This window comes from Cajanus cajan, chromosome 3 (assembly GCF_000230855.2).
Source record: "Cajanus cajan strain Asha chromosome 3, NIPB_CcT2T_4, whole genome shotgun sequence".
Lineage (NCBI taxonomy): Eukaryota > Viridiplantae > Streptophyta > Magnoliopsida > Fabales > Fabaceae > Cajanus > Cajanus cajan.
The window spans coordinates 14,434,282-14,454,476 of NC_138519.1; the positions used below are offsets into that span (position 1 = coordinate 14,434,282).

Here is a 20,195-nt window from a genome sequence, read left to right on the forward strand (position 1 = left end):
GTAACCGATCTTAAAAGTGATGCGGTGACATTTTTGTAAATAACATAAACACTTTTAAGATCGGTTATATTATAACCGATCTTAAAAGTACTTTTAAGATCGGTTATTTTATGACCAATCTTAAAAGGTATACATTTAAAATCGGTTCAAATATAACCGATTTTAAAAAGTATTTTTGAAATTGGGTTTATTTTAACTGATTTTAAATCATGTCTTTTTTACTACTTTTAAGATCGGTTATGTAGGAACCGATTTTGTATATAACATACAAAATCGGTTCTGCATAACCGATCTTAAATATCCTATAACACATTCATCCTATAACACAGATTCACAAAGAGGCAGCTGTCTGTTCTGCTTCAGGTTCGTTTTTAAGCTTGTTGGATTTCCCTTTCCTTCATTCGTGCTTAGGGCTTCATTCGTCCAGGTACGTTTCACTAAACAAGCGGACCGGAGGGGAGGGAGGGAAGCGGACCGGAGAACTGGTTGCTGGAGACGTTGAGGTAGACGAGGCGGTTACAAGCGGAGAGTGTGTGAGCAATGTCGTCGAAGTATTTGTTGGCGGAGAGGTCTAGATACTGGAGGGAGGAACACTCACCGAAGGAAGAAATCGCCACGGAGAAGTTGTTGGAGGAGAGGTCCAAGTACTGAAGAGAAGCGGCAGCGGAGAAGTCGCTTTCGCTAGAGATTTTGTTTCCTTTCAGCACCAGGTGGTTGAGGTCGGGGTTGAGGAGCCACGGGATGAGTGTCGGCCCTGAAATCTTGTTGTAGGAGAAATCCGCCACGCCGAGGTTGAGCTTCCAGCGCGGTGAGTCGAACTCGAGGAGGTTGCTGGAGAAAAATGACATGTCGGAGAGGGAACTGGAGAGTGCATTTTGCGACAGATCTATGGCGGACAATGAGGAGGCGCAGTTGGAATGGGAGGGAGGGAGGGAAAGCGAACCGGTTAGGTTGGTGGATTTGAGGGAGATGAACTGGAGGTGGTCGAGGGTGAGGAGGTAGGTTGTTACGATGGTGAGGTCGGTGCTGAGTGGGATGGAGGTGAGGTCTATGGAAGTGAGGTGGGTCTGGTTGCAGGTGATTCGGGTGAAGGTACAGGGGTTTTGGTTTGGGAGCCAGTTGGATAATTTCTTTAATCTAAGCTTCCCCTTTATCACTCTCCATGCTATCTCCTTAAATGAATATCATATCTCTAGACTCTAACTCATCATGTATAAATGAATAATGTATCATAGTAAACAAAAGAAATTTAAACCATGCATGTTATTATTATTTGCAGATGGGGAAACATTGAATTTCCAATGCCATTTGGAAGAGTTATGAGTACCACAGAGTCTTTCATTCATGGATTAGATGAAAAAGTGAACAGATATAATTTTCTCCTGCATCTACAGTCAGATTCACATCATTTATTACTTTGTCCATAAGCTGCATATCTTAATCCATTTTGCTCCTAACCAGTACTGTTAACTTTTAACACATGGTCTGCAGATCTTCAGGGTCAATTGAACTCCTTGTACTAACCTCTTATCAGTACTGTTAATCGTAACCATGGTGCTATCAATTTTTTTTCTTAAAAGCTTATGATGTTTGTTTATTTTGTGTTCCCAGACAAGTGCATCTTTAAAATTCACGGTGTTAAACCCAAATGGCCGAATTTGGACAATGGTAGCTAGGGGAGGTGCTAGTGTCATCTATGCTGATACGGTGTGTTTCTATTACTTTAAAAATAAAATTCCTTGCTAAACTCTATCATCTTGTACAATTGAGCCACAGACTTATACTAATTTATTAAAATAGGTAGGAGATCTTGGTTATGCTCCTGAGCTTGGAAATTATGCAGAGTATAGTGGTGCACCCAAGGAAGATGAAGTCTTGCAGCATGCCAGAGTTGTGATTGATGTAATCAGTTCTTATCTCAAACATTATTGTTGGCACGTTTATTATGGATAAAATATTATTGCTTTAAGTGATCAGCCATTCCTTGTTTCGGCTGTGTGAAAATAGCTTATCAAATGCATGCTACTTTGAAACATGATATAGTGATACTTATCTCTATGATAATCTCCTTGCAGTGTGCAACTTTAGACCCTGATGGCCAAAAGCGAGCCCTTGTGATAGGGGGACGAATAGCTAACTTTACCGATGTTGCTGCTACATTCAGCGGCATAATTCGTGCTCTGAAGGAGAAGGTGAGCCTATCATCATGAACCTTTTCTCTATAATATCGTACTAATTTTCTCATAGTAGAGTTAATTGATTGTTGATCTTGCCATAAATTGCATATGGTGAATTGAATTAATTATATCCTATTTAGGTGACATACACTTTTATTAAGCATATGGTGAATTGAATTGGCATGTGCTTTTCCCCATATATATAGGAACTCTGGAAGGTGGGTAATTTATATAAATAATGGAAGATTCCTAGTGTTTGGCTGTCCATATATATATATATATATATATATATATATATATATATATATATATTATATATATTCATGGTGTTTTTGTATCCGAAAGCTGGGAATAATATGTAGATAAGATCGAGTTGTTGTCAGAGGGTATTTGTGAGGAGGTGGACCTTAATACCTTTAATATCTAATATTTTTAAAAGCGTGAAGGAGAGAACTTCATCAAGAAAAGGGAAAAAATCCAAACTCAAAAGTTTACTAATATTGTTAGAGTTACACTATGGTTTTTCTGTTAAACTCATAAATGTTAGATAACGGTCTTTTACACTTAAAGTATGGCTTTAATGAATAAAAATACAATCCCTACATGTGATATAACAATAAAAGAGTAAGAAATGGCCTGAGCTTTTAAAGCCACCAGAATAAGATACGAAAAGTTTAAATGATCATTTTTCCTTTCTCATCACTTTAAAGATATTAAAGCAATGAAGAAACAATTTATGACGATCCCAGATCCAATTTTAAGTGCCTTTTATCCTTTTACGTAACACTTTAATTTTGAATTAATTTAAGCATAAAAATTTAAGACCAAATTAAAATTTAAGATCTTTCGAATCCATTAAGCAAGATTAGTTTGTGATATAATTGAGTGAAAAATAGTTATGACGTGATCAATTACTCATTTCGACAATCAATTTATTTAAAAATTTTATTTAATAAATTTTTATGTAATCAAAATTCATATTATAAATGTTTAAAATTTAATAAATTATTATATTTGAATATACATATTAATAATCATTTATATAATTTTAAAATATTTAAGTATATTATAAATGTTTAAAATTTAATAAATTATGTTATATGATATGAAAGTATGTAAAGAAATGAATGTGTTGCTCTAGGGATGCTTTTTGAGAAATTTTGTGAATGGGTGGCAATTTATTGTGTGATGATGATGTGTTCATTGAGGGAATTGAAATGCACCATTTTGGTGTTTATGAGTTTCTGTTTACTACAAGGATATGCCAATTGATACAGGGTTTTGATGGGAAACTAGGTTTTTTCTTTTGTTTGGATATTTAGTGGATAATTAGCTTCTATACTACTTATTATTAGATGTTGCAAATTTGCAATTGACGTATTTTAGATGCAGAGAAATGGATGTGTTGCTGCAGTGCTACTTTTTGATAAATTCTATGAATGGCCTATTTATTGGACGTTGTTGATGTGTTCGTTGAGAAAAAATTGAAATGGATGCGATTTTGAGGTTCTGTTTGCCGGGGCTAAGACATGCAAATGGATGCGAGGTTTAGTTGCGTTGATTGATGTAATCTTGGTTTTTTTTATTATGATTGTTATATTACATATCCTGTATTTTGCCAACACTTCTAATTCTATTGCAAGTGATTAATGCAAGATGAATTTCATTTTACCTAACTATCAGCTCTAATTATGTATTTTAGAATTCTAATTTATGCCATTGAATTTCTGATAGTATTGCTGTCACATTGATTGTTTCTTCTATGATTTGTGAAACTTTTGGTTTTTATTGTGCTTGCTTTGAGTATTTTTTTTTTTTATTCAATTCCTATGCATATTCAGTTCCTATTTTATTCAGTTAATTATTTTAAATTTTAATGTATATTTGAAATGTGCTTTTATATTTTAAAAGATTCATATTAATTTTTTTTTATTTCAATTGACTTTTAAAATCGGTTGTTACATAACCGATTTTAAAAGTCTTAACTTTTAAGATCGGTTAAAATCATAACCGATCTTAAAAATCAAGACTTTCAAGATCGGTTATATAACAACCGATTTTAAAAGTCAAGACTTTTAAGATCGGTTATAAATCAACCGATCTTAAAAGTCTACTTTTAAAATCGGTTGATAACCGATCTTAAAAGTCTACCTTTTCAAAATCGGCTCTTTTAAGATCGGTTCCATAACCGATTTTAAAAGTCCAAAATAACCGATTTTAAAAGCCTTTTTTCCACTAGTGGAATAGAGTGATTGTGTGTTCTTGTAGGAGGTAAACTAGAGGGTTTATCAAACACCTTCCTGTATGTATTCAAGAGCGTAGCCAAATCTGGATGCATGTCTGGAGGAGAATCAATCCATTGATCTTGAGGAACATCCTGAAGTTTAAATTGCAAGGTATAATACTCAGCAATGGTATGTGTCCGAGACATCCTTTTGATGTGATGGTATTGAGCTTGAGCTGGTAAAGTTGTTTTTGTACCATGTAAGGTAATGAAGTCCCCATCTAAGTAAAATTTCAAGGTCAAGGAACTGTAATCTGACACATGAGGCCCCAACGTGGCCAACCAAGCAGCACCTAGGACTAGATCAGCACCAGAGACAGCCAGTAAATAGATTGGAAGCTATAGAGTATGTCCCTGGGCAGTGACTTTCACATCTCGAACCAAGCCTTCCACAGTTAATGCATTTCCATTACCCACCATAACTTGGAAGCTAGAGATAGGTTCAATAGGCAGTTTGAGGTAATTAGCAATTCGAGGCTGCAAGAAATTGTCAGAACTACCACTATCTAACAAGATTTGGACATTAACACCATTGATAGACCCTTGAAATCTCATGGTTCCCAAACTAGGCGATCCTTTCAAGGAATTGAAGGAAAGGTGATGTTCTAATGTTAAATCAAGTGGAAGTGGTTCAGGAGGGTCTAGACAAGGGGGTGACTCATCCAATTCCTCTACAGACAGTAACAAATACTGCCTATTGGGAAACCTATGAGTAGGAGAGAACTTATCATCACAAGTGTAACAAAGACCTTTCTCCCTTCGAAGTTGCATTTCTGCCGCTGTCATTTTTTTAACCGTAGGTGTGTGTAACAGCTGGGCAAATGGTTTTTGACTCGGTGTGGGTAATATGGCAGGAAGTGTATTGGGTCGTTGGCTTGTGTTTAGGTTTGTGTTTAAGCTTGTGTTTGATTTCTTAAAAGAAGTAGTATTGTAGTCTAGCTTTGGGACAGTGGAATATTTCTCCTCATACAATTTAGCCAACGAAACAACCTTTGGAATTGAATTTGGACTTTGAGCAATGACATCACGTCTGAGGTCAGGTTTCAGGCCACTAAGGAAGTAGTCCAACAAAGCATCAATAGTAACACCGGTAACTCTGTTAGCTAATGCGGTAAACTCGGTGTAATACGCACTAACAAATCCAAGCTGAGATAGCTTGAACAACGTAGAACGCAGGCACTCGTATGGGGACGGACCATATTCCAGCTCAAGAGCTCTAGTAAATGCCATCCACGATTGGAATGGATTGTTCCTCTGCATCATTTAAAACTAGGGAACCACATCTTTGTCCATATATACTGTATCGATTATCAACCGTTGAGCATCCAGAGTAGAATAATACTCAAAAAATTGTTCAGCCTTAAAGATCCAATGTAGCACATTGATTCCATCGAATCGCGAAAAATCAAGTTTAATATTTCGTACCTGAAATGGTGGATTAACCCCTGCTGATGAGTTCGGATGATGGAATCATGCTTTGGAGTGCAAGAGGTGACATACTCAAAGAACCAAGAGGAGTTGGCTAGACATGAAGGTTTGGGCCAGTCAGGGCCCAATGGGCCTGATGGGCCTGAGAAGGCCCAAGTTGAACTTTTCATGGGCCATATTTTGTTATAGCTATTTTCATATGTTTTGTATACATCATGTTAGTATAGGTATCATATATTTTGGTCTTGTATTTTGGACCACATAGAGTAGCATTTTAGGTTTTAGGCTAGTTGGGCCTAGTTTTGGGCTTCATGGGCCTTTGGGCTTTTGGTACCCAATATTGGGCTCATTTTCATTCTTGTAATTTTTCCTTTCCATTGTAATTGTTTGACCAATGTAATTAGGTCATTAGAATAGGAAAATACAAGAAATACTAAAGTATGCTAATTAGGTTAAATTAGGTTTAATTTGGAAGTCATTTAAGTTACATTTGAGTCACATGTTTAGCACCATGGGTGGCTGAACATGTGCCACTCAAATTAACCCTAAATGACTCTCAAATCACACCTAAATGCACCTTGGCACCTAAATTTTCGGACTTACACATGTGCACCAAAGTTTGAATTCAAAATTCAAATTTGAATTCAAACTTTAGGCGCCATTTTGTGAGGCTTTAGTTTAGGCACCTATGGGTCATAAATCCGTGCATACTTAAGCCATTCTTTCACCTTTTTTTGTATTCACTTTTGATCATAATTGAAATTTGTGAGCCATTGGCCGAGTTTCCTCTCTCAAAAGTCCCTTAGAGTTCATCTTCAAAACCTTAGGATTTCACCTTAGAATCCTCCTCTTTGAAGTGTGCTCTCCATTGATGCTTGAGCTTGGATGCTTCCCTCCTAGTTCTAGGTTGAGTGCATCCGTGAGTTCTTAAGCTTCTAAGTGTTCTTGAGTTGAAGAATCAAGCCTCCATTGAAGAAGATCCGGCCTAAGCAAATCCGTGGAGAAGATCATCCATCACTTCTCCTAAGTTTGCTATCATTTTTGGTATCAAAGCAAGGTCTTCAAGGAGATAAGTTCTTCATCTTGTTTTGGTCCGAATATTTTTGTGTTCTTTGTGTTCTTATGTTTGTCTTAATTGAGTTTCAATTCGGATCTATATTTTGATGTTATTGAGTTCATAGATCCATTGTTGATTGTCTTGATTTTTCTTCCATAATCAACTTGTTAGGAACTATTTGCTTTGTGCTAATTTTGAGTTTATTTTGAGTCTCTCCATTCCTTGTATGTGTCCGTGATTGGACCTCATGCATTGCATTTAGATTTTGTTTTTAAATCTTTGTTTTGTCTTAGAAGTTTGTGTTTAGTCCTTACTTGTTGCAAATTCTTTGAATAGCATGTTTAACCTAGTTTTATTTTGAGTTTTGTGTCCATATATTGCTTTCGGTTTACCTATTGTTCTTGCCTCCTATATGTGCTTTTTCTTTTGCCTTATTGTGTTCATAACTTGCTATTAGTTCTAGTAAGTTTCCTTAGAGTTAGGTTTCCTTTGTGTTCTTAAGTTTTCAAATCACTTTCCATTGAAAATCTTATAAAAAAATTTTGACTCAAAATTTCAAGTGCTTAATTCTACTTCTAGTGCACTCTTTCTTGTGGATTCAATTTTTTTAAAAAAAAAATTAGAGGCTGAAAAACAGAGATAAAACAGAGCCTAAAACAAAAGAAAAGACCTAAAGTTCAAAAGAAAAATAGTTCAAAAAGAATCCAAACCAAAACCTAAAACTAGTGCACTAGTTTATCATTCTTACTTGAAATTTGACCTAAATTTTGGCTGATTTGTATTCTCGGTTTCTATAGCTTGGAACCTTAGAAAAATTTGAAATAAAAGGCAAAAACACTCTCTGGAATCTTAATTTGATACTGGAAAAAGAAAGAATAAAAAAATATATATATAATACAATTTAAAATACAAAAGCCGAGAGGTGTACATTGGTGAAAATTCATTTGGTTCCTTGTTATTGTTTTGGCTACTAATTTTGCTATACTTGTCCAATTGCTTTCAAATTTTTTTTGTTTTCTTCATCCACTCTAGTACCTGTCTAGGATTCATTCTAACTGAGTGCTAGCTTCATTTTGGAGTCTTAATTTTCCAGTTTTACTTGTTGAACTTCTTTGAGTCTTGTCATATACACATATTACTCTTAATTTTGGTATAAGCTTTCCAAATTGTGCTTTGTTGCTTGTCTAGTTTTCTTTCAATAATTTCCTGTGCTGGAAGTGGCCTCAAATCCTTGCTCAAGGATCAAGCATTGCTCAACAAAGAGTAGGAAAAGTTTGGACACTAAGACCTAAAAAAATTTGACCTAATTTAGTGACCAAAACTTCTCCTAAACTTCCTTCACTTGAGTGACCATTCCTTTCACCTTGTGAGGCCGCCACCATTAACCTCTTTGTTGTGTTTCTTTTGCAGGTCCAGTAGCATCATATTGAAGGATTTGTGGCGGATTAAACACTTGATTAAGTGTTGGAAAATTTGCACAACAATCCGTCACTAAATTGGTCACCAAAACCGCCATTTATTGCTTTCTAGACTAGTTTAAATTTTGCAATCTCTCTTGTATTTTAAAATCAATTTGTAAAGCTTGGAAGGAGTATTAAGAAGCTGGTCAGGTATATCTAAATCCTTGTTAGCATCCTCACGTGTAGTACTAGTGGAAGCGGCTTGGAAATTTCATATGTTTCAAGCTTCCACTTAGGGAACCCGACTAGTTACTTATCTTGATTCCTTTAAGTTCTTTGTCTTTTAATTTCTTTATTTTGCTGCCTTGAAACGTCTAGACTTGTGTAGATTTACTTGCTCACGTTTAGTTTAGTCTCAAAAACAAACAAATTGTGAAAAAGCATTCAAAATTTTTGTGATAAGTTTTGGGGAATTGGAAGTACCACAAAGGAGTTTAGTGATTTCCACTTGAAAAGGCTTGGTTATTAAGTGGCTCTTTGTAGCTCACCTCCCTTGATAGTGCAACTTGTACACTTAGACTTCCAAGTGCTATTTTCATTCCTAGAAAATACCAAAAACATTTTATAACTTTTTGCATAGCATATAAAATCTTATTGCTTAATCATGAGTCAACATTCTCAAAGTAGTAGTGACTTTGAATCTCCTAAAAGTTTTAAAAGAATTGTCAAGGAGGTTGAGGCACTAAAACTTTGGAAGCATGATGAAATACTTCAAAAACAAAAAGAAAAACTTGAAAAGGAAGTACAAATCATGGCTTTAGAACAAGAGATTCAAAAGATTAAGCAACGAGAAGAAAAACTTTTGAAAAGATTGAATAAAAATAAAAGTCCAAAAGGTTCTTCTAGGAGCTCAACCAAGAGCTCCAATGATTCTCAAAGCCAAGAATATGATGGTAGTTTGAACATGGATGCATACTATCAACCTCATCCTAGGAGAGTCATTAAAGAACACAAAGTGAGGGAATCAAGGGTTGATCTCCCTTACTTTCATGGAAAAGAAGATGTGGATGCCTACTTGGATTGGGAAATGAAAGTGGAGCAAATCTTCACTTGTCACCAAGTAGGTGAAGAAAGAAAAGTTCCCTTGGCCACCTTAGCTTTCCAAGGACAAGCTATGTATTGGTGGACATCCTTAGAGAGAGAGAGAAGACTTCACAATGACCCTCCAATCACTTATTGGAATGAGTTGAGGAGTGCTATGAGAAGAAGGCACATACCTTCTTATTATAGTAGGGAGCTTATGGATAAGCTCCAAAGACTCCAACAAAAGAATATGAGTGTTGAGGAGTATAGACAAAAGATGGAGTTGTATCTCATGAGGGCTGGCATAAGGGAAGAGGAAAGATTGACCATTGCTAGGTTTTTGAGTGGTCTAAATTTTGACATAAGAGATAGAGTTGAGTTACTCCCTTATAGGGACCTTGATGATTTGGTCCAACTTTGTATAAGGGTGGAACAACAAAATTTAAGGAAAAATTCTTTAAAAGGAAAAACTCAAGCTAACTCTTATATCAAGAATGACTACAAGAGGGAGGGTCAATATGACTCTTCTAAAAGCTCTAGTAAAAGTCAAGAAAAAGAAAAAGAAAATGATAAAAATGTTGTCACTTCTAGTAGTAAAACTAGTGACATCAAATGCTTTAAATGTCTTGGGAGAGGCCATATAGCTTCTCAATGTCCAACTAAAAAGGTCATGATTTTGAGAGGACAAGACATTTATAGTAGTCTTGATGAATCTAGTTCTACCACTTCAAGTGGTAGTGAGACTAGTGAGGAAGATCCTAAAATTGAAAAGTTATATCCTGTGGATGGTGATCTTCTTATGATCAAAAGGCTTCTTGGAAGCCAACCTTGTCCCACTTCACTATCTCAAAGAGAGAACATCTTTCATACAAGATGTTTGGTTTCTAAAAGAACTTGTTCTCTCATTGTTGATAGTGGATCATGTTCTAATTGTTGTAGTACAAGGATGGTTAACAAGTTAGCCCTTACCACCATTCCTCACCCTCACCCTTATAAACTTCATTGGCTCAATGAAGGTGAGGAATTGGAGGTGAATCAACAAGTGAAGGTCAAGTTTTCTATAGGGGATTATAAAGACAAAGTTTTATGTGATGTGATCCCTATGGAAGCTTGTCATATTTTGCTTGGTAGGCCATGGCAATTTGATAAACAAACTATACATGATGGCCTCACTAACAAAATATCCTTCACTCATAAAAATAAGGAAATTGTTTTTAATCCTTTAACACCATCCCAAGTGTTTGAGGATCAAAAGCAAATGAAAAAGAAAAGAAACAAAGAAAAGAAAGAAGGAAAGAGTGTGGATAAATGGGACTCCACTAAGACCTTTATGACAAAAGAGAGTTATTTTATGACCAAACAAGACTTAAAAAGAACTCTCTTTATTCACAAAAGTCTTGACTCTTATCCTAATGCTGCCACTTATCTTAAAGTTGAGAATGAGGAACAAAATGAATTTCAAGTAAAGAATTCTTCTCAACTTCGAGATATAGTGAAGAAGGAGTGGACTATACCTAGTGTTACTCCTTATACTACTTCCTTGAAGGTGCACAAGGAAGGAAGTATTTCTTTAGATTTCATAAAGCACCCAATTTTCGGTTTACATTGTTTAGTAGATATAACTTGTAATAATCTATATTCTATGTTTGATCTTATGGGAAGTTCTTATTTTTTTGAACTTAATATGTTTCCTTCCCTACAAGACAAAAATAGATTATATGACTATGAGTATCTAATAAACAATCAAATCCAAAATTGTTTAGGACGTTTTTTAGTAGTATTTTCTTTATATTTTAGGAAAAGCCTAGGATACCATTTAGGGTACTTTAGGCAAGATATTGTAGTGTTTAAAAATCAGTCTTTTCATTGTCTGAGTCATAGTGTTCTTACATTTTTAGGTTTTACTTCTAGGTTATGCTTAGAAGAGGAGCCTATTTCTAGAGAGTCTAATATTTTATCTTTCTTTGTTAGGTTAGATACTAGGACTCCTCTTAGGATCCATGATCTTTTATCTTATCATGTTACTTCTTATTCCTTGCGTGTTTTATATGTAGGTGTTAATTTTTCTTCTTCCATTCATCCTCGAGATTTGAGGACAAATCCTTTTCAAGAGGGAGGGGATGATGGAATCATGCTTTGGAGTGCAAGAGGTGACATACTCAAAGAACCAAGAGGAGTTGGCTAGACATGAAGGTTTGGGCCAGTCAGGGCCCAATGGGCCTGATGGGCCTGAGAAGGCCCAAGTTGAACTTTTCATGGGCCATATTTTGTTATAGCTATTTTCATATGTTTTGTATACATCATGTTAGTATAGGTATCATATATTTTGGTCTTGTATTTTGGACCACATAGAGTAGCATTTTAGGTTTTAGGCTAGTTGGGCCTAGTTTTGGGCTTCATGGGCCTTTGGGCTTTTGGTACCCAATATTGGGCTCATTTTCATTCTTGTAATTTTTCCTTTCCATTGTAATTGTTTGACCAATGTAATTAGGTCATTAGAATAGGAAAATACAAGGAATACTAAAGTATGCTAATTAGGTTAAATTAGGTTTAATTTGGAAGTCATTTAAGTTACATTTGAGTCACATGTTTAGCACCATGGGTGGCTGAACATGTGCCACTCAAATTAACCCTAAATGACTCTCAAATCACACCTAAATGCACCTTGGCACCTAAATTTTCGGACTTACACATGTGCACCAAAGTTTGAATTCAAAATTCAAATTTGAATTCAAACTTTAGGCGCCATTTTGTGAGGCTTTAGTTTAGGCACCTATGGGTCATAATTCCGTGCATACTTAAGCCATTCTTTCACCTTTTTTTGTATTCACTTTTGATCATAATTGAAATTTGTGAGCCATTGGCCGAGTTTCCTCTCTCAAAAGTCCCTTAGAGTTCATCTTCAAAACCTTAGGATTTCACCTTAGAATCCTCCTCTTTGAAGTGTGCTCTCCATTGATGCTTGAGCTTGGATGCTTCCCTCCTAGTTCTAGGTTGAGTGCATCCGTGAGTTCTTAAGCTTCTAAGTGTTCTTGAGTTGAAGAATCAAGCCTCCATTGAAGAAGATCCGGCCTAAGCAAATCCGTGGAGAAGATCATCCATCACTTCTCCTAAGTTTGCTATCATCGGACCACCAACGAAATGAGTAGCTGAAACCATGGCGACAGCAGTTTCTATTTTTGCAAATCTTTCACCATATTCACGATCGCGCTTTTCCATCAACTCCAAAATCTTTTTAACATCAGCACCCAGTTCCTTTAATCTCGTATTTTCAGCCATGGTGGTCGATGAAAGCACCAATGTAAGTATTAAAATGCACGCAAATAGTGAAAAGAGACGTACTCGAAATTATATTGCAACGATAATTCTCAAAATCCACTGCCACACAGCAATAACACTAGGAATAGAACAGTAGCTAAGAACAGAGAAATAATCCCAATTGGGCCTAAGGGAGAAAAGACGTACAATCCACCACCACCCAATTCCCTGCCTCTCTCCTCTTATATAGTTAGTTAATTTCCCACACGTAATCCTTGAGGTACGAATTCGTTATGTGCTGCCTCACTTTTTTGGACCCTTCCTTGATTTCATCACCTCCTGCCAAGTGTCCTTTATCAATTTCAGCCTCCTCACGTGTTTTGCCTTCTGCCTTGTCACATTCCTGCTCCTTATTGTTCAATGCATTCCTTACGTGCGTGACGCATGGCCCTAAATTGTCCCTTCCCAACCGTATCGAATAGTGCTTGCCACTGCCAAAAGCTTTGGGTTCACTTCGTTAGGTGGCATTCCAGGCCACTCCATCAGCCTCATGCTGCCAAATCGAAAGCAATTTCATGTTCCATGTTTCTTGGAGGCAAAATAAAATAACTTTAACTAAGTGCATCTTTGCTTCATCAGTTGAACCAATGGATGTGCATTACAAGAAGAACCGATCTATTTATTTGAATGTCTTGTGTTATAACAAGACCTTTAATGCAAAACAGGGTTTTAATAAATGTATGGTTTCAAGGCATTGTAGTAAAGGTTACTCGTTGTACTTCATTGCCAACATGCACCATCATTCTCGGCACTCATCATAAAAAGGCTAACTTTAAAGTTGTCTCTGTGTGGTGCAATAGATCAAGCTCATTGGAGAGAAAAAAAGTATCACAAGAAAAAAACCAATCTTATTTCAATGTTGAAAATGTCATCAATTTCTTTCAATTTATTTTTCAGGAGATTAATCATGCTGGTGCTGGGGGACTGTGGGCAGAACTTGTTAGCAATAGAGGTTATTTCCATATCCCTAAAACCTTTCTTCATCTTTGTCTTTCCTGTCCACAAATTCAATTAGATCTCAATATTTTTGAAGTGATTTTTTATTTTTCAATTACTATCAATTTAATTTTAGGCTTTGAAGCTTGAGCCCAAAACAATATATTTTATCCTTGGACAATTATTGGAAATGAAGCATCAATTTCTGTATCAATTAGCCGTTCCTCTTGCTTTGAGCATAATAAAGCTGCATTACTTATGGAGGTTTATTGTGGTGGTCACAAACCTTGCCCATTTGGTGGTGTTGGTATCTCTAACCCTGGTTATTGGGGCATGGTAAGAAAATTAATGCATATAATATTTTCATAATTTTTGTTGTGTGTGTATTAAGTAAGTTTAAATGTAACAAATAAATCTAAAAATAAAAAAGACTCATATAATGTCACACTTACATTTTTCTTACGAAATGACAAATCTATTATTAGTTTATTGTATGAAGTAACTTCTATCTTTCTAAACCTTTTTTCTTTTCATGTGCAGAATATTGAGCAAGGGAAGTGGTATAAGGTGGTGTACCACGTTAAATCAGAAGGAAAGTTTGATTTTCAACTTTCATTCACGGGTGTTGATGTTAAAAAAGTGGCATCACATATTACGTAAGTTTCTTTTTATTTAGAATTAAAAGGAATTGTGGACATTCTACAACCTATATCCAATGACCTATAATTTGTTTGTTGCATTGATTAAAAGAACTAATCGGTGGTTCTTGGCAGGCATGTTCATGGACATGGAAAATGGAAGAGGGTGGAGACTATAGTGGAAGCAAAAGCTACTAATCACATTTCAAGCCTTCAAATAACCACAACAAGGAAAGGGAGTTACTTGTTAGACCAGGTGTCAGTTATGCCATTGGACACTTACAAGGTTAGTAGAATAACAATCACACCTTTATAATTCAATGTAGCTATTAAATTTAACAAAAATCTTTGGATCAATAATGATAACAATAAGTCTACACTTGGTACCTCAATGACCACTTGCTGGCAATGCATTCTATTCTGTTTTGTTCTTTTCCTATATGGGTCTTTAATGCTGGTATATTCTTCTAGCCCTGGTTGAAATTATTTTTTCAACAACCACAAGTATTTCTTTTTTGTTCTGCCATGTGTATTCTTGGTTTACAAGACAGAGACTAACTCTACTCGTATACTGTGATTGTTACTGGTCTGAAGGATTTTTGTGAGATCAAATACTGGATCCCTAATAAATAGAGTATTCTCACAAAAATAATCATGATTTTTTTTATAAAAAAAATGCAATCTACATCGGTTCTCAAGAAAATCGATGTAGATTTAAGCATAAATCTACATCGGTTCTCCAGAGAACCGATGTAGATTTATTCTTAAATCTACATCGGTTTTCTAGAGAACCGATGTAGATTTATGCTTAAATCTACATCGATTTTTCAGAATTGATGTAAAAATGTATACATTTAGAGAACCGATGTAGAATATGCATCTTGTAGTAGTGATTCCTACTAGGAATTATTAACCCAGGATATAAATACAAAAATAACTCTCTAATCCACTTATACTCAACAAAACTAAATGATAACCCATGTTCAATAATAGCCCTTGAAAGCAAATCTTCAAAATGTTTTTGATCTATTTCTCTAGACCTCAGCTTGCCAGCTTGATCAATTATCATATTTCTAATTTGTGCAGATTTTTTTTTTTGCTTTAAGATGTCACACTTTTGCAAATGACGTAACATGGATGAAGTTCCTATTTTTACACCACCACAAACATATTCATTACCACAATAGTTGCATTTAGCTTTTTCTTTACCATTTTTTACCCCAAGTTTAGTAAAATTATCTCAAACTTTAGACGTGGTTGTTTTAGGCTTCTTAGTAGGCCTAGAATCATCAATATCTTCAATAATAGGAGAAAGTTGTTCATTTAACCCAACATCAATAATTTTCTCATGGGTTTCAGATTCCATTCTGTATATTGAAAGCATTAATAAAAAGAAAGTTACTCATACAATTAAACACCAATATATCACTAGTAATAATATATAGCAAGACATTAATAATATATAGCAAGGTATTAAACTATTAATGATAAGTAGTCAATGTCTCAATGGTGACTCTACAAAGCTACAATAAAAGAAACAATAACATCATAAAAAGATATATTTAATAATTTCTTAGTTTTTAGAGACTAATATAACATCCTTTAAATTTAAGTATTAATTTGAGTGTTTCCTCTTTAAATAAGTAGATCTTTTCTTTCTTTCTCTCTTAAAATTTAAGTAGGTTAACCAAAATTGCTACCTTCGAGTTTAGTGTGGTAACCAATTAAAAATAGGGCGAAAAATTCTAGAATCAGAATTATTAAAAAAAATCATAAGACAAACTCGATTCTAAATTCTCTCCACCAATACCAAACTGAATCTTAGAAACTTTCCTGTGAAACGTAACAGCCAAAGTGAAATTTCATTTATGTAATTGTGTGTAGAACAAACCCCAAATTTATTGAAACTGAAATAATTCCAACCTTTTCCAAATTAAATTACTTTCTAAAAAGTTCCGTTAGCTTCAATGACATAGCCTACATTACTAAAAATTAAAATCTGGAGAAAAGAATAATGATCAATAACATGTGTACAACACTTTTAAACTCAGTTGTTCCTAGTAAGAATTCCTCACCTATATGACATGACAAAACTATGACAACTAAATTTTTTTTTCCCATATTCATTAATTAGATGGAGACCTTACACTTTGGTTGCTCGTCACATTGTAGAATATTTTCACTAAACGATGTTGCAAAAGTGGAATAGAATGAATATCCGTGAAAACAATGTAAGCCCATTTTTACCGGTGAGGTGCACATTAAGATTATAAGCACTTTGATTGGCTGATTTCATTAGGATTAGGATTGTGCTAACTCATTACACAATGTCAAAGTGGCTACTTGAGTTGTATTTGGATAAAAGTTATAGACGATTTAAAGTATTGAGGCTAGTCTCCTTCCCCCTTCCTTTTTTTACTTTTCCTCTCTCCTTTTGCTTGTGCTTCTACCCGGGTTTTTCATTTTTATAGATTTCTAGAGACCTGAGGAAATTTTTCTAAGATTAATTGCTCGATTTTGCATGCTCTGCTCCCAAAATGCAGAGAGATTTTCGAGGGCAGATCCAGGTTGGTCTGGAAAGTCATGGGAGAGGCGGGCTCAGTGAAAGAAAAAAAACCATCTTCAAACCAAAACAACAACACCAATTCACCGATTCAGGGTATCCTCCAAGATCAAAATCATTCAGATTCCTTACAGATTAAAAATAAAAAAGGAAATACCCAACAAGTGTAACACCCCAGTTTTCAATAAAGTTATTATTATTATTATTATTATTATAATTATAATTATTATATGGTATTTGGTCATAATTATTTTAATAATTATAGAAGAATATTATTTTGTACGTTTTAAATAATTATTATTTTGGACAATTATTTTGTACGTATTAAATAAGTATTTTTTATTAGCATATTTAAATAAATATTTATATGTTTTAAGAGAAGATTGATTTTATATGATATTTTGTTATTGAAATTATATTATTATATTTTGGGTGAGAAATATATTATTATTATAAGGAAAAATATTTTATAATATACATGTATTTATTTTATTTAATTATTTTGAGGAAAAAGAGAAGTGGGTTAGAAGAGAAGGAAAATGGGTTGGGTTGACCCAGCCCAATGAATTAATTTTAAGGAGTCAGGTAGCGTTAACCCTATCTACCTCATTTGCGTTCTGAAGGGTTAGGAAAAAAAAAGGAGAAACAAAGAGCTCTAAGGAAGAGTACTCAGGAACGACCTTAGATAACACCTTTGTCTTCTCATCCAGGTAAGGGGGGAGTGAGAAACCTCGCTTTGGGTGTGGGATTGTATGCTGGGTAGTGGGATTAGCCCCCAATCCTGTGTTTGCTGTATTTTTATGTATGCTCATGTATGAGGGGTTTCTCCTAATTGTATCTGTTTTGCTTATTATTTTTCTTATATGCAATTAATTGTATGACTTGAGATCTCTATGGGTTCCTATGGGAAACCCTATGAGAAAACGGGCAAAATATGAATGTTTTCTATTTTGCCTTCTGATTACTTTGTTGTGTTCCTTGTTGGATGTGATGCATGAGTATGTGGTTAATTTTGAAAATAAATATGTTTTAATATGATCTAGAGTGCTCTATGGGTTCCTGCGGGAAACCCTATGAGAAATAGGCAAAATATGAAATATTTTCTGTTTTGATTTCTGATTTTTCTGTTATATTCCTTGTTTGATGAGATGTAAAAATATGTATTTAATTTTATAAATAAACGAGTTTTGATATAAATTAAAGTGCTCTGTGGAGGCTTTGTGAATATGATGATGTAAAGTGAAATGTGATTGAGACATGGGATATGAAATGTGATAATGAAATATGATGACGAAATGCGATGATGTGATATGACAATGGGAAATGATAATGTGATATGAGAATGCATAGAGTCTTGATTGACATGCATCATTTGCATAAGTGTTTTAAGGGTACGATATGGAATACACCGCCAGAGAAGGCCCCCTAGTGTAAAAGCTTTGGGGATTAGTCCTTAGGGATAGCTCGGTTTGGAAGTCCCAGTCTCGCCCATTGTGTGCATGGGATGTATCTTGCGCAGCTTAGCTATCCTGACGAGACTTTGGTAGTATATCCTTCTAGTGAGAGTGCGTAGAGGGTGTGACCCGGCATGTACTCCTAGACTACTCTTCGTGTATTGCTAGCGGCAATATGCCATGTGATGTTTTACTGGCACCACATGCATGATAATGTGAAGTTCGTGTTCATGCATGTGCATCCTTATTATTAAATGATGATAAATTACTATTTGTATGACTTGGATGATTGAATAAACTATTGTTGTTGATTGATCTATGAGGTAACTGTATTATTTGTGTTTGGCTATCTGGTGTGCGTTCCTACATCGTGAGCCAGAGTGAGATGTTTCTCACTCCCTTCTTTTGTGTTGTTTCTCTTGTTTGATATACAGGTGATCATCAGCGTAAGGCTGAGGATGTTGGTGATGAAGCTTAGGCTTCTATGTTGGGTTTTGCTCTGATAGGACATGTGACATCGGGACATAGATAGGATTAGTTTAAAATGTTCTTATTAAATTATTTTGGAAAATTCAGTTTTATTTCTTTGTAATTTTACTGGCATGTTATTTGGATTAAGTTTATGAATGTGAACTCTTTACCCTTACGTGGTTGGAAATTTGATTTTTATTGATGAAAAATTCTATTTTTTTTTATAATTACTGTATATGTATGTTGGGGCAGAGGGTGTCACATTAAGTCGTATCAGAGTAGGTCGATCCAATCGGCCGTGAGTTATGTACTTATCGTGATTCTGTTGTGTACTCTGATTGTGTCTTATTTGTTGTGTACTTTGATGATGTTTTTCTTTGATGATGATGATGTTCTTCTTGTTAAGTTATTTTGTAATTAGAGGAATGATAGTCATGATAGTGTTAGCTAATACCATTATGACCGCTCTTCTTCATTCTTATGATTGCTTATTTGTTTGATACTTCTTGCTTACGGAAGAAGTAGTGGTTGAGTGATATCTCTTGTGTTGCAAGCATATGTGCGAGTAGTGGTAGACGAGATATTGTGCTAATATTATAGGAACTATTGAGGCCTTAGACTTGGGTAAGACATTGATTGTTTTTAGTGTATTAAGAGTTTACGATTGGTGGAATTTTTTAAAGCTATAGTTGTAGCGATTGAATCTAAGGATGATGTATGTTGAGAATTGGAGTTTTGGTATTCTTAAGGAGTGATTGAAGTGTTGATGATTTCTAGAGTTTGATGGTTGCATGTTGACCTTTTATGGTTTAGGTAGCATGTGAATTTTATTTTCTAAGCCTTTTATACTGAATATGTGAGTTGTTTTGGTTTAGGATTATAGTGGAAAGCTTGAATATGAAGTTGAGGTGTGAGTTTGGAAGGGTTGAGGTATTTTTGTGGGCTTAGATATATTGATATACTATTGTTGTTTGGTGTAGAGGATATTTTCGCTGCAGTCTTGTTGTTCCAGTATGAGTACCATATTGACAGATTTAGATTTTATGGTCTTCACAAAAGTTGTAGCCTTGGACGTTATCTTTCCAATGGAACTGGAATCAGGTAAAACGAAGGTCTAGAACTCTAGTTATAGCTACTTTTGTGATCAAAGGTCTAGCTGTAAGCGCTGAGTATATCTGCTGCGGTTTTTGAGATTTTTAGCTAAGAAGATGATCTTTTTAGAATCTTATGTCTTCATAGGAGTTGTAGCTTATTCTCTTATCTTTCGTTTGAGATAGGTTTGAGATCATTTGGATGAGTACAACTCTCTGTGTGTTATTTTCTTTGATAGTTGTTGAAAGGAGAAGTAGGCTGTAATAATGTTTTTGGGTTAGTAGGCAATACAAG

The 20,195-nt window shown here is 34.9% G+C and overlaps 2 protein-coding genes across 15 annotated transcripts; both read left to right on the forward strand.

Annotated features, from left to right (window-relative positions):
* The first annotated feature begins 309 nt into the window (after positions 1-309).
* LOC109791833 (ATP-citrate synthase alpha chain protein 2) lies at positions 310-12,295 on the forward strand. 13 transcript variants are annotated; one of them, XR_014432236.1, is made up of 7 exons: positions 370-1,361; positions 1,612-1,707; positions 1,801-1,902; positions 2,076-2,192; positions 3,564-3,743; positions 8,357-8,556; positions 11,484-11,612. XR_014432236.1 is itself a non-coding variant. In XM_083070509.1 (6 exons), the coding sequence occupies exons 2-6, from the start codon at positions 1,257-1,259 to the stop codon at positions 3,663-3,665; spliced, it is 522 nt and encodes a 173-aa protein (XP_082926635.1). In that variant the 5' UTR covers positions 310-363; positions 428-1,256; the 3' UTR covers positions 3,666-3,853. The 13 variants fall into 13 exon arrangements, 10 of the variants coding, with proteins under 10 accessions (XP_082926635.1, XP_082926638.1, XP_082926639.1 ...); XM_083070509.1 differs by lacking the exons at positions 8,357-8,556; positions 11,484-11,612 and adding an exon at positions 310-363 and having other exon boundaries at positions 428-1,361; positions 3,564-3,853; XM_083070512.1 differs by lacking the exons at positions 8,357-8,556; positions 11,484-11,612 and adding an exon at positions 347-363 and having other exon boundaries at positions 1,280-1,516; positions 3,564-3,853.
* Positions 12,296-13,146: 851 nt separating this feature from the next.
* On the forward strand, positions 13,147-14,652 carry LOC109791831 (alpha-L-arabinofuranosidase 1-like). Of its 2 annotated transcripts, XM_083070515.1 has the most exons (5): positions 13,147-13,572; positions 13,645-13,699; positions 13,820-14,019; positions 14,224-14,339; positions 14,457-14,652. In XM_083070515.1, the coding sequence occupies exons 3-5, from the start codon at positions 13,942-13,944 to the stop codon at positions 14,635-14,637; spliced, it is 375 nt and encodes a 124-aa protein (XP_082926641.1). In that variant the 5' UTR covers positions 13,147-13,572; positions 13,645-13,699; positions 13,820-13,941; the 3' UTR covers positions 14,638-14,652. The 2 variants fall into 2 exon arrangements, with proteins under 2 accessions (XP_082926641.1, XP_082926640.1); XM_083070514.1 differs by having other exon boundaries at positions 13,147-13,699.
* The last annotated feature ends 5,543 nt before the right edge of the window (positions 14,653-20,195 follow it).

Coding starts and splice junctions, on each gene's coding strand:
- LOC109791831 (XM_083070514.1), top strand. CDS start 13,942: ATGGAGGTTTATTGTGGTGGTCACAAACCTTGCCCATTTGGTGGTGTT. Junction 14,020..14,223: donor ACCCTGGTTATTGGGGCATG/GTAAGAAAATTA, acceptor TTTCATGTGCAG/AATATTGAGCAAGGGAAGTG. Junction 14,340..14,456: donor AAAGTGGCATCACATATTAC/GTAAGTTTCTTT, acceptor GGTTCTTGGCAG/GCATGTTCATGGACATGGAA.
- LOC109791833 (XM_083070504.1), top strand. CDS start 9,011: ATGAGTCAACATTCTCAAAGTAGTAGTGACTTTGAATCTCCTAAAAGT.